This window comes from Ornithorhynchus anatinus, chromosome 19, assembly GCF_004115215.2.
Source record: "Ornithorhynchus anatinus isolate Pmale09 chromosome 19, mOrnAna1.pri.v4, whole genome shotgun sequence".
Lineage (NCBI taxonomy): Eukaryota > Metazoa > Chordata > Mammalia > Monotremata > Ornithorhynchidae > Ornithorhynchus > Ornithorhynchus anatinus.
Window position 1 is genome coordinate 28,234,393 of NC_041746.1, and position 12,595 is coordinate 28,246,987.

Consider the following 12,595-nt stretch of genomic DNA (forward strand, 5'->3'; position numbering starts at 1 on the left):
ATTCTGTTGGCAGCCGCTGCCCCGAAACAGTCGGGAACCCCCTCGCCCAGAGAACCCCTGCCTTGGGTCCGGCAGTGGTTCTGAGTTCTCCTCCTCCTCTGGAATCAGTTCTCAGGAACGGCATCTCTGAGGGAGCCCACACAGTCTGGGCGGCCAGGTTGGGTTGTGCCACGCTTAGAATATACATTTACAAACTCCCCCACTAGACTGCAAGCTCCTGGAGGGTAGGGATCACTTCCATTAACTCCACTGTACTCTCCCAAGGACTTAGGACAGTGCTCTGCACACATTAAGCGTTCAAGAAATCCCACTGGTCCACCGATTCATCGTGGAGGAGGAGGAGGCAAGAGTAAGGGAGGCACGGTGCGGGGGCTCCAAAGGGTCTTACCTTCTGGGATAACTCCGTGAAGACCTGAGCCAGGACGGAGAGTAGCTTCCCAGTGGCCCGGTGGGTCGTCAAGGACACCGTGAGGTAAAAGAGGACGAGGTCTGAATAGGTGGAGATCATGGGGAAGAGGCGACCCAGCGAGAAGCAAGACTGGTTGAAAAACTACAGGAGAACCCGAAACCCAGGAGGCAAAGATTAGTCTCATCCTGTGGGCTGGAAGCTGCTCAGTGAGGCCACCTTCCACCCCCAACCAAGAGGCCAGAGTTCTCATCTGTCAGGCCAGATGTAGTCTCTGCTTCTCATGATGCTCACAGTACATACCCCCCAATTTACAGATGGGGAAACCGAGACACAGGAGTTGACCGACTTGCCCGAGCGCGCGCCGCAGGTGAGTGCGAGAGCTGGGTTAAATTCCAGGGGGTATAAAAAAGTTTAATACGAAGGAATGGATGTCTCCCAGCCCTTCCTTCGGAAAAGGAAAATGGACTGCCAAAAGAGGAACTCCAGCGGCACGCACCGACTAACCTTGTTCCTATCTGTTGTGCAGTCTTCTCCGTACGATTTTAATCTTTCCAGGAGCTCGGAAATGGCTGAGATTATACTCTGCACGTGCAAAGAGCTCACATCTGAGTGGAGGTCATCTTCTAAGAGTTTGGTTAGGAGTCCCATCTGGACCCTCTCGTCTGTGCCAGCTGCTTCAGTGTGCAAACGGTTTAGGAAGAAAAAAGTTAAGCACAGGGTCTTATCGACAGATTCTCGAGCAGTCTCCTGCTGCCAGAGCAGAAGTTTGCCCGTTTTCCATTTCCTCCCCTCTCCCAACCCAGCCGGCTCGAAACCTGCTCGCGTTTTCCTCCTCAGCAGGAGGAAAGTGTGGTTTGAGATCCTCAGATGCACACCAAGGGAAATAGGCGACTCTCCCCCGGACTTACCACTTTCTTCTTGACCCGAGGCTGGTTGCTGGTCACCCCCCGTCTCCTCGCTTCTTCTCTCCGCCAAACTTTGAATCGCATAAAGGATGGTCCGAATGGCTACCTCCACTTGTTCTGAGAAATCCTCCACAAAACCTTCGCTCAGCTCTTGGTTACCTTGGGAAATAGGAGACAGAGAATAATAATTTGAAATGGAGACACCGTTTCCAGCTGACAGTGTGCCCTGGGTTAGAGCAGCTTGGATCTGGAAGACTGGCAAACTGCACGGAAACGGTTGTCGGGCTTTCTGGAGGGAAACGCTGTTCCAGAACAAATCTCAGCCCTAAGTTCTACTAATGATCGGTATTTATTCCACACTCACTAAGGGCCAAGCACAATGCCGAATCCCGGGCTAGATACGATACCAGTCCTTGACCCAGCAGGGCTCAAAGGGAGAGCCGGTTTCTTATCCCTATATTACAGAAGAGGAAACTTAGGCACAGAGAAGTTTAGCAACTGGCCTAAGGTCACATAGCTCCCACTGGCAGAACTGGAATTAGAATCCAGGTTTCCTGACTCCCAAGCTCTTTCCATTAGATGACTTATCCTGCTAGCAATCTTCTGGATGCTTTTTTCTCCTAAGATTCTTTTCTAATTCCAAAGAACCACCTCTTTTCCTCATAGCAAGTACACCGGAATGTCTGGCGGGAACGTAGCTGAGTCGACCTTAATGCTCAACGCCAACAGGCGGACAGCCTGGCCCCGGAGAAAGGGTCAGACAGTGACGACACCTGGGGTTAAAATTCAACCGTTGCTCCGGACAAGTCACTGAATCTCCCCGGAGGCAAAACCACTCGTTTTGCCTGGTATCTCGGTTCCAGTTGTGGGACAGACTCGTCACCTCCAATGGACTGATCTTCTTCCCTTCCTCGGGTCCATTTCCCCTCCCCGGACCCCACCCCCACCGCCTGACGTGGCCCGGCCGGGTGGCGTGTTCGTGCTTACTGCTTTGGCCGGGGGTGGCTCCGAGCAGGTGGGTTTCCCAGGTGGAGAAGGCGGCGGCGGTCCTGTTGATTTCTCCTCGGAGGTATTCCAGACTCTTGACCAGGGCCATCTGCGGGGCGGTCTGCTCGCCCTCTGGTCCCGGGATGGTGAACAAGGCCTCCAGGCCCTGTAGCTGAGTGGAAACTTTGGCCAGGGAACTCAACCCGGTGGCGCAGACTTCAAAATCCCTCCTGCAACCGCACAGAAACACCTCAGCGATGAAAAGGAGGACGAATACAAACGGCACGGGCCCTCCCTCCCTCCCTCGCACAGCACAAACCCATCTTCCACATTATTGCTCCTCCAGGGATTGAACAGGGGTTCCATCCCCCGGCCCCAAGGCACATCTCCTCCAAGAGACTTTCCCTGACTACGTCCCTCCCCCTTTCTCCCATTCCCTTCTGCAATTGACCTGACTTGCTCTATTTCACCCCCGCCCCACAGCCCTTATGTACATCACTGAAATTTATTTGTATTAGTATCTGCCTGCTGTTATACTGTGCTGTCCCAAATGTTTAATACAGCGCTCTGCACACGGTAAGCGATCGATAAATGACTGACTGAACCCCAGACGTGAAACCCTGCCCAACTGATCACACACCAAGCCTTTGCCAGTTCTCTCTTTCTCTCTCACACATGCAAAAACACACTCACTCACTCACCAAGAATAAAAAAGAGCCTCGCAAGATTGCTGCCTGATCTTGTCCACCTCGGCCTTCACGGCCTTCACCTCCTTCAGCATCTCGGTGACCTTTCCCATCGACTCCTGCCACCGGGCATCCTGCTTTTGCATCCGGCACCCGGCGGGCAGTCGATCCAGGGCCACCGGGGTGGGGCAGCTTAGTTCTGGGGAGGGTCGGTGGCCCAGATGCATTCCGGCTACCTCCCCCGGGGAGGAGGGTGGCGGGTCCCCAGCCCTGACGCCGTGGGCGCGGGGAAGAGGCGGCGGCCCCGCCGGGCAGCACCACAGGAACCAGGAGAGCTGCTCAAGCAGCACGGCGCACTGCATGGCCAGGCGCTGCAGTTTTTCTGTCCACTGCTGGACGCCGTCTTGGGGAGGGAAGGCCACTTGGTAGCCTCCTTGGCCCGCGGTCAGCCGGGAGTGGATCTCCCGCACGCAGCTGCAGAGGTTCCTAGTGGCAACGAGAGAATCTAAATTGGGTGCAAAGCGCAGGCCGAGTGACCTAGTGTCACTGGGAGAAAGGGAGAAACCCCCACTTTCACTGCACTTCTATTCTGTTTTCCTCTTACTGTAACTGATTTTAATGTCCATCTCCCCTGCTAGATTTTTAAGATCCTTGAGGGTAAGGATGGTGTCTATGTACTGTACGTTTAGGAGAACTCTGCTCTGCAGACAATAAGCACTCAATAAATGCCCCCGACTTGAGGTGGGGCTCGATTCCGGCTGGTGGAATGTCTCAGGTACAGCAGAGCTGTTTGTTGGGGGGCTTTTTTGGGATGGTATTTGTTAAGCACACCTGCCAGATTCTAAGCGCTGGGGAAGATACAGAGTAATCAGGTCGGACACAGTCCGTGTCCCACTTGGGGCTCACAGCCTTAACCCCCCATTTTAGAGTTGAGGGAACTGAGGCTCGGAGAGGCTCGGAGAAGTGAAGCGACTTGCTCAACGTCACGCAGCAGCCAAGTGGCAGAGCCAGGACCTGAAGCCGGGTCCCTCTGGCCCCCAGGCCTGTGCTCTATCCACTTAGCCAGGCTGCTCTTCTACCATCTTGCTCTGCTCCCAACGCCCACGACAGGCTCTCCCTTTCCTGCATTCTGGTGGCGCTCTCATACAAGAACACTGACTGCTTACCCGAAGGCAGGCGGAGACAAATCGGAAATTCCTCACCTCGCCTTTCGGTCTGATTGACTGGGGCTTCTTTAGGGCCGCTTGGCTGAGATGGCTGGCGGTCCCTCCAACGCCCCCGGGCAGCCCCCGCCAGCCGCCCCCCTCCGCCCCTTCCCGGACGACGGATACCTGAGGATGATCCACTGCTCTGCCAGGAGGGTCAGGGCCTGTCGCTGCCGGATCAGCAGCTTCACGAGGTGGCCGGTGAACCCCTTGCATCTCTCGACGCTGCCCACGCCGACCTCCTGAGGCGCCGGGGGAGATGAGCGTCAGGAGCCGGCAAACAGGGTGGGCCCGGGCCCCGACACCCAGGGTGGGCCCCGTGGGGGAGACCTCCCTGCTTCCACGCTACAGACCATCGGAATGACTCCAAGTGAGCCAGCCAGACCCCGGCCGGGAGCGGCTGCCCTCGAAACAGCACCAGGCAAAGGCAGATCCAGAACGCGCCACCCTTCCCCGTCCACCTTCCGGCAACCGTCCGTTTACCTTGGCCGGGGCCGACAGAGCCGCTTGAAGTCTAGAGTGGCGGGCGAGGCAGCGGTAAAAATACTTCTGGCAGCCGTCCCAGGCCGAAGCGATCTCCGCGAGCAGCCTGACGGAGAGGTTGGTCGAGGTTCACTCTCTCCGAGAGCTGCCCCGTCTAGGGCTCCTCGGGCGGGTTCCCGGACCCACGTCTCCACCCGGGGCCTGACCGCCTCGACGGCACCCTCGTCCCCTGGGGCCCCCCCGAGGAGCGGCCGCAGCAGGGTAACGTGCCGGGTGGGCTCGGGCCGGGCCTACCCCTCCGCTTCCAGAGGCCGGAGCCATTACAGCGAGTCGGACCGAAAACGGCTCGGCGCGGCGCGGGACCCGGAGAGCTCTGCCGGGCCGTGCCCACCCTGCCGGACGCCTTTCGAGGACAAACCTGGCATCCGACGCTTGGCCGCAGTTGACAACCGTCAAGGCGCTGCGCAGATCCAGCGGGTGGAGGCGAAGCATGTCTTGGGCGTCGTTGGCACGAGCCCAGGCAAGACCCTTGCGGTACGACAAGCCTAGGAGAGAGACGAGCAAGTGGTGCCTTCCCGGAGCAGAAGGCGGGAAGGGGGCCCTGCCGGTTCGAGTTAAATCTTGGATCCTTTCTCCCGTCACATCTGCCCTGTATCCTCATCAGCCACCTCAGCGCTTGCTGATTTATTCACCTGGCTTTTTTTTTTTTACTAAGATCTAGTCTCTCAACTACGGTGTGACAATTGGGGTCCGCTCTGTCAGCCGACCAGAGCGTCCTCGAGGGCAGAGACTGCCTGCTATACTGTAAGCTCCTCTATTGTGGCTACCTACTCTACTGTGCTTCTCCAAGTACTCGGTCTCTGCTACGTGCACAGTAAGCGCTCAGTGAATACCACCGTTGGACTATCACACAGCAGGCAAATGGTTGAATCAGGATTAGAACCCATGTCCTCTGACTCCCAAGCCCAGGCTCTTTCTACACTAAGCCACTCTGCTTCTCAGACAATACATTCTGCACACCAACAGGCACTCGATAAATGCTGCAGATATTAATGGGATGAATCCAGAGGCGGGATGACTTTACTCTAGGCTGGATGCCCAGAAACAGTCAGCCTTGTGGAAATCACTCCAAGTGACATTTTCACCCCCAAAGACGATGGATTTTAGATGCTCTCACCGGTTTGCGTGAGGTACTTGAACAGCTCGGACAAAGCCCGTTGCTTCTGCATCAGAATGTGCTTGACCTCCGACCTCTGTTTGTCTCTATCGACGCTCGGGTCTACCCTCAAGCCCTGCAGCTCATGCACCGAGGAGATGATGGCACCTGTGGGAGAGACCGACGGAGGGAAAAACAAGAGATAATAATAATAATAATAATGATGTGGGCATTTGTTAAGCGCTTACTATGTGCCAAGCAAAGGTGGGTCCTTAGGTGGGCAGTAAGTCAGGCCAACCTCAAGGTTTGTTTGTTTGTTCAATTATCTGCAAGATTTGCCAGTGTGAATTCACATCTCTCTGGGGAGCAAGGGGTAGGAGGTGGATAACAATAATGCTATTTGTTAAGCGCTTACTATGTGTCATGCATTGTTCTAAGCGCTAGGGTAAATAGAAGGTAATCAGGCTGTCCCCTGTGGGGCTGTCTTCATCTCCATTTTACAGATGAGGTAACTGAGGCACAGAGACATTGTGACTTGCTCAAGGTCACACAGCTGACAAGTGGTGGAGCCGGGATTAGAACCCATGACCTCCGAATCCCAAGCCCATGCTCTTTCCACTAAGCCACGCTCCCCCCTACCATCTTCGCCGGCGGCTCTGATGGTATTCTCCCGGAGACATCAGTATGCGAAGTGACGCAGAGGTATTCGGATAATCATTATTAATACTCGTGGTATTTATTAAGCAATAGCTATGCGTCCGTCAAGTACTGTTCCGAAATTAACTGTTTGGACGCGGGGGGCTCACGGTCTAGACGGTACTAAGCTTAGGACAGTGCTCTGTACATAGTAAGTGCTCAGTAAATACAACTGGCTGATAACCCCCAGGTGAAAGAGCGGGGCCATCCCTCTCCCGGCCGGCCCGACCCGCACCTGTGAACTGGTCGAGATCCTCCACCAGGCCCGGCAGTGGGTTCCGCTTCAGGAGCTTCAGGCAGATCTTCCTGGCCCGCTTCGTGAGCTTGGGCAAACGGGTTTGGAGCTCCCCATCCGAGGGGAGGGCGCCGTCCGGGTCCGCTGGCACGGGGGCCTCCTGCCGAGACATCGTAGGGTGAGCCCCGGGCCCAACCGGGCTGCCAGCAGGTCACACCAACAGGGGCCAAGTTCAAATGTGCCGATGCTCCGTCAACCTCCCGGCCTCTTTCAGGTCTCTTGGATGCAAATGCTAAAAGCTGAGTGAGTGTATGCGCTTGTGTGTTTTTTGCAGGAAGGACCAAAACTGTCTGTCCCCTTGCACACCCATCACTTACAGAGGCACCAACGGGAACCAGTTGGCCAGGCGTGGCCTAGGGGCAGGCCAGGAGTACTTTTAAAACACGGGACCATGGGCAAAGGCATCTAAAGGATACGACCCGATTCTCTCTCTCCTCTATTTCCAACACTCTCCTCTCTGAGTTCTCTTGCCTCCCACACTCCCCCAGCACCTCGCTGGATTGCTGCCGACACACCCCTCAACCCCTCGTGCTTTTCCGAACACACCCAACACCCCTCTCCGTCTGTCACCAACGATCTTTCCCGCCCACAAAACTCCTGCTGAAAACGGATCTCGGCCGCGAAGAATGGGGAGGGCCTGGGATAGTCAGAGGAGAAGTATCTAGGCCCCAAGGCCGAGGCCGAAAAACGTGGGTGGATTGTGGGCTGCTGTGGGGAGAGGGCACGGAGAGAGTGTTGACCCGGGCAAGGACAGGGCAAGAGCTGGGGCCAGGTTCCACGTCACTGGACCAGCAGTTTATTTATTTATTCCTATTAATGTCCTTCTCCTCCTTTAGACTCTAAGCTTGCTGTGGGCAGGGAATGTGTCTGTTTACTGTTATATTGTACTTTCCCAAGTGCTTAGTAGAGTGCTTTGCACACAGTAAGTGCTCAACACACACGACTGACTGAATGAATGAAAGCAGAGACCACCCATTATGAAAACAGATGAAGTGATACGGTATCATTCCCTGCCTCTGCATCACTCTGAATAGGGGAAACTGGGGAGATGAAATAATCCACCTAAGGTTAGGGAGACAGGGAAATTGCTGGGAGCGTCTGAAACTTCTCTCCGGGGGCAGGTAACGCAGTCCCTCCGAGAGGATCCGAGGGATAAGGCCAATAATGATGAGCGGGGGGGCCGCTCTTCCACCAAATCGATCGACGGAGATGGTGAACTGAGCGACAGAGACGTGGGGAGAGGAGGCGGGTGAGCGTCGGAGGTGAGGGGAGGGCCGGCCGTCACTGGCAGGAGAAGGCCTAAGCTCATTCTCTCCCAGGGCCCGCCTCGGCCATCTGCTCTTCCCGCCCTTGCAAAGCAGCGGAGACAGATCCGGACGGAACGGGCCGACGAGTCTTGGCGGCTCCGTGTCGGAAGCCGGGAGACGGCCGAGGACCCCGCCCGGTGCCGCCTGGCTCCCAACTCGCCCCGCTCAGACAAGGGCTGCTTCAGGGTGGGTACCTGAGGGCGGCCCGCTTTAGAGCCCAGAGTGTCTCTCAGTACGCGGTTCAGGCTCTGCAGCCGCGTCACCGCCTCCTCCTCCTCCTCCTCGGGCCCTTCCGGCTTTTGCAAGCAGTCCAGCTGTCCCTCCTTGTCACTTTCCATCAGGGACGGCCGGCAGGGCTCGCCTAGGACGACCTCAAATTTCTTCATGAATTTAAAGAGGGTTCTGGCCGGGGTGACACGGGAGTAGTTGAGGTAGAGGTGGGGAAAGAAGGAGGGGAGGAAGAGAGAGCAAGGGAGGGAGGAAAGGAAATTGATAATTGACAATAACATTAATATTAATGATGATGACGATGAAACGAATGACAATAACTGCAACTCAAACTGGGAAGGGGGGTCCACCGGTCCCCATTAAATAATAATAATAATGATGTTATTTGTTAAGCACTTACTGCGTGTCAGGCACTGTACTAAGCGCTAGGGGGGACACAAGCAAATTGGGTTGGACATAGTCCCTGTTCCACATGGGGCTCAGTTTTGACCCCCATTTTACAGATAACTGAGGCACAGAGGAGTTAAGTGACTTGCCCAAGGTCATACAGCATACAAGTGGCAGAGCTGGGATTAGAACTCATGACCGTCTGACTCCCAGGCCGGTGCTCTATCCACTACACCATGTCGCTTCTACGCATCACGAAAGTACATCACTCCCAGCCTGCCCCCGGAACCGGTTTGAAGGTATTTAGCTCCCGTGGGCGGGAACCGGGCTGCTTTGGAGTCTCGGCTTGAAGATTAGGTCCCCCTCAAGGCCTTTGCAAAATTCCAAGTTCCACACCTGGCCCGGTGTGGAAATGCATCTCCCCTCTACAAACCTACCTGTGGGTCTTCTCCACTGATTGCTTGATAGACCAGAAGCTGACATCATTCCACTTGGAGATCTTGACAAATTCCTGTGAGACCAACGGGAGCTGGTCAGACGGGTTGCTAGGGGCGGGAGCTCACGTCTGGCGACCGTCTCTTATTCGCCGCTCTCCCCCCCGATCCAAATGACCGGCAGGGCTGCGCGCCCAACGTACCAAAATAAGGCCAGGCCGGGAGAGGCCGAGGAGGTCGGTCAGAGCCGATCGACTCCTGCTCCAAGAAGTGAGCCATTTCAGTTTCCCTGGAGGACGGGAACTCTCTAGGTTGTTTGATGCTTCTTATGGTATGGCCAGCCCAGAACTAACTCCCGGTGTAGACCGGTTTTTTATGGTATTTGTCAAGTGCTTACTATGTACCAAGCCCTATTCCAAGAGCTGGGGTAGATTCAGGTTAGGCGCAGTCCCTCACCCACACGGGGCTCACAGTCTGAGTAGGATGGAGCAGGATTTAACCCTCATTTTACAGATGAGGAAAATGAGGCACAGGGCAGTTAAATGACTTGCCCAACGTCATACAGCAAGCAATCGGGAGAGCCAGAAAAATACTCCCACTGCTTACTTTCAACTCCTTTTCCAAGGGACGGCGAAGCCCCGCGAGTCTGGCCTGGACCGGTTCCAGGAACTGCTTATAGTAATGGTACAAGTTCCACAGGACACTGCAGAGGCCATCTGCAAGAAAGCAGAGAAGAAAGAGTCATTCGGGTCCCGGACTGGGACACCGAACCCAGCAGCTGCAGATCTCCCCGAGCCCGGACAGTGAGGCGGTGGGAGGCCGGGGGTTTCATGATCCACCCACGTTGGCCGTCTCCAGCCCAATGCCCGAGAATTTTGGAACTGGAAGTGAACCTCAGAGATGCTGTGCCGAGATCCCTGATAAACAACGCGCCAAACTGTTAATCTTTGAGGTCCGAATTAGGCAGAACGTGCACCAGTCGTTTTGGAAGAAGCCTCCAGACTTCAGCACGACCCTGGCTTGCTCAAGGAGGATAGCCAAGTGACTCTGTGGCTACTTGTGATTTAATGAAACCCTGCCCGACAGCAAGAAGCATTACAGTGGAGCCAAGTCAGAAGCTTAACAGAAACTCTGGATAGTCTAGACTCAAAATATGCTGGTTTCAGCGAGACGTGTCTGACTTGGAAACGTTTATCTTGCAATTTACACCTTCGAGGGGGCATTACGGCTGTTACTTAAACTGTACCCGGCTCACCCCCGTCTTTGAACTCTTCACCCCTCTTTAAATCTAGATATCCTGTTGGTTTTTTGGATATTCTTCTTTTGAAAAGCACTGAACAAGGGCCGGGAACTCGGGACCTCCTCCATTTCTAGCAAGCTGCCTCACGACCAGTCATCCCACCCCAAATCCGCTATAATGACCCGCGGAGGCTCGGGAACGTGACGGAGAGCCTTACCCTTCCCTTCCACCTGCGGCATCAACAAGACATGGCAGTGGAACACCAGCAACATCTGGAGCCGGGTAGGGAATTCTCCCAGGGAAGACCCTTCAACAAAGGCCTGTAACGTGCTGACCAACGCTGGCAGGGTCATCTCGCGGTCACCTTCACGGGGGAGGGGGCGGAGAGAGAGATTCCAAGAGGGAAACACAGTTACAACCGGCCAATCCTGAAAAAACATTCGCTTCCCGCCAGGAGGCGGAGGCTAAATTTAGTCCTCGGCTCCGGCTAGGTTCCCAGACAATTTACGTCGCGGGGCACGGTCTCGGTGACTGATTTAGGAGGTGTTCGTTCCAGATGTGAAATCTTTCACACCGCCACCCAAAAAAGAGTCTGCTTTTCGGGAGCAGGCTTGTTCTGTCTCCACCACTAACCACGTGACTCTGAATATATCTAGGGTGACTCTGTTTCCTGGAAGGTAAAATAGGGACACTGCAATTTGACCTTGCCCTCAGAATATCGATGGGAAGATGTGTCACACATCTAAGCATGGGACCGTGGTTAGAAAGCAAGACTCAGAGGAATACCAGGTATTATTATTGTACGGCTATTGCTTCTTTGTTTCTCTGCCTGCCTGGAACCCACCAGCTTCAGATTTACCACAGAACTGGTAAATCTGCTAGCGATATTTACCTTCCTTCTCTTCCGTTTGCTCTTGCATGTATTTCTCAAGCATCTGATAGAGAGAGAACCAATGCTTGGAGGATTTTTCCATGTGTTTTTTCATGGTGTTGTCCAGACTCAGGGACCAGCAACTGAAAGATGAGATGCCAAGGACAATCGATCAATGGTATTTAGTTAATGCATATTATGTGCAGAACACTGTAAAGTGAGAATATAACAGAGTTGGTAGACATTAAAATAAATTATGAGTATATACTCAAGTGCTGTGCAGCTGAAGGAGGAGTGAATATTAAGGGGTGAAAGGGGTACAGATCCAAGTGCATAGGTGGTGCAGAGGGGAAAATGCAAAGGGGAAATGAGGGCTTAGTTGGAGAAGATGTCTTAGAGGGAATGTGATTTTAATAAGGTTTTGATGGTGGGAAGAGTGTAGATTGTTTGTTGTATGTGAAGGGAGAGGGAATTCCAGGCCACAGGGAGGATGTGATCAAGGCATCAGCAGCGAGATAGACAAGATCGAGATACGGTGTCTAAGTTGGAGTTTGAGGAGCGAAGCGTGTGGGTCGGGTTGCAGTAGTAGATCAGTAAAGTAGGGGAAGAGTGGGTGAGCTGACTGTGTGCTTTAAAGCCGGTGGTAAAGAGTGAGTTTCTAATTGATGCATGGATGGGCAACCACTGGAGGTTTTTTGAGAAGTGGGGTAATGGGAACTCGATTATTATTTTAGAAAAATGGTCCAGACAGAGTGAGGTAGTGACTGGAGTGGGGAGAGATAGGAAGAAGGGAGGTCAGGAGGGATTGATTTAGTAGTCATCGATAAGTGCTTGGATCAACATGGTAGCAGTTTGGATGCAGAGGAAAGGACAGATTTTAGCAATGCTGTACATTTGGTGACAGGCTGAATGAGAAAGATGAGTCAAGGATTATGCCACAGTTATGGCCTTGTGAGAAAGGGAGGATAGTGGTGCTGTCTGTAGTGATAGGAAAGATGTGGGGGAGGACAGGATTTTGGTGGAAAGAAGGGGAGTTCTGTTCCGTTCATACTGAAACATAACTTCGAGTCCCAAGCAGAAGCTACCTACCTGTTTGCCCTCTCCCTTAGCCTGGGAACCCCATGTTGGTTGGGGATTGAGCCTGACCTCGTGATCTTGGATCTACTTCAGTGCTTAGTACAGTGCTTGACACACAGTCAGCACTTAGATACACAATGATGATTATTATTTTTTAGCAGAATAAGCCCCTCCTTTATCAGATCCCAGTTTGGAATTTTATAACTTTGCCAAAATGCGTACCATGGGA

The 12,595-nt window shown here is 53.9% G+C and overlaps 1 protein-coding gene across 4 annotated transcripts in view; it reads right to left on the reverse strand.

Moving 5' to 3' along the window:
* MDN1 (midasin AAA ATPase 1) overlaps window positions 1–12,595 on the reverse strand; it is a 98,560-nt gene that overhangs the window by 16,631 nt on the left and 69,334 nt on the right. For 3 of the 4 annotated variants that reach the window (XM_029047349.2, XM_029047348.2, XM_029047346.2), the window contains exons 69-83: window positions 11,311–11,432; window positions 10,636–10,782; window positions 9,785–9,894; window positions 9,182–9,255; window positions 8,324–8,531; window positions 6,763–6,922; window positions 5,853–5,999; window positions 5,094–5,220; window positions 4,676–4,781; window positions 4,319–4,434; window positions 3,003–3,473; window positions 2,302–2,531; window positions 1,318–1,473; window positions 914–1,083; window positions 389–550 (exon numbers count right to left, since the gene is read on the reverse strand). In XM_029047349.2, coding sequence (XP_028903182.1) covers window positions 389–550; window positions 914–1,083; window positions 1,318–1,473; window positions 2,302–2,531; window positions 3,003–3,473; window positions 4,319–4,434; window positions 4,676–4,781; window positions 5,094–5,220; window positions 5,853–5,999; window positions 6,763–6,922; window positions 8,324–8,531; window positions 9,182–9,255; window positions 9,785–9,894; window positions 10,636–10,782; window positions 11,311–11,432 — 2,506 coding nt within the window. The remainder of the gene's footprint in view (window positions 1–388; window positions 551–913; window positions 1,084–1,317; window positions 1,474–2,301; window positions 2,532–3,002; window positions 3,474–4,318; window positions 4,435–4,675; window positions 4,782–5,093; window positions 5,221–5,852; window positions 6,000–6,762; window positions 6,923–8,323; window positions 8,532–9,181; window positions 9,256–9,784; window positions 9,895–10,635; window positions 10,783–11,310; window positions 11,433–12,595) is intronic. The other variant, XM_029047347.2, reaches the window with a different exon arrangement.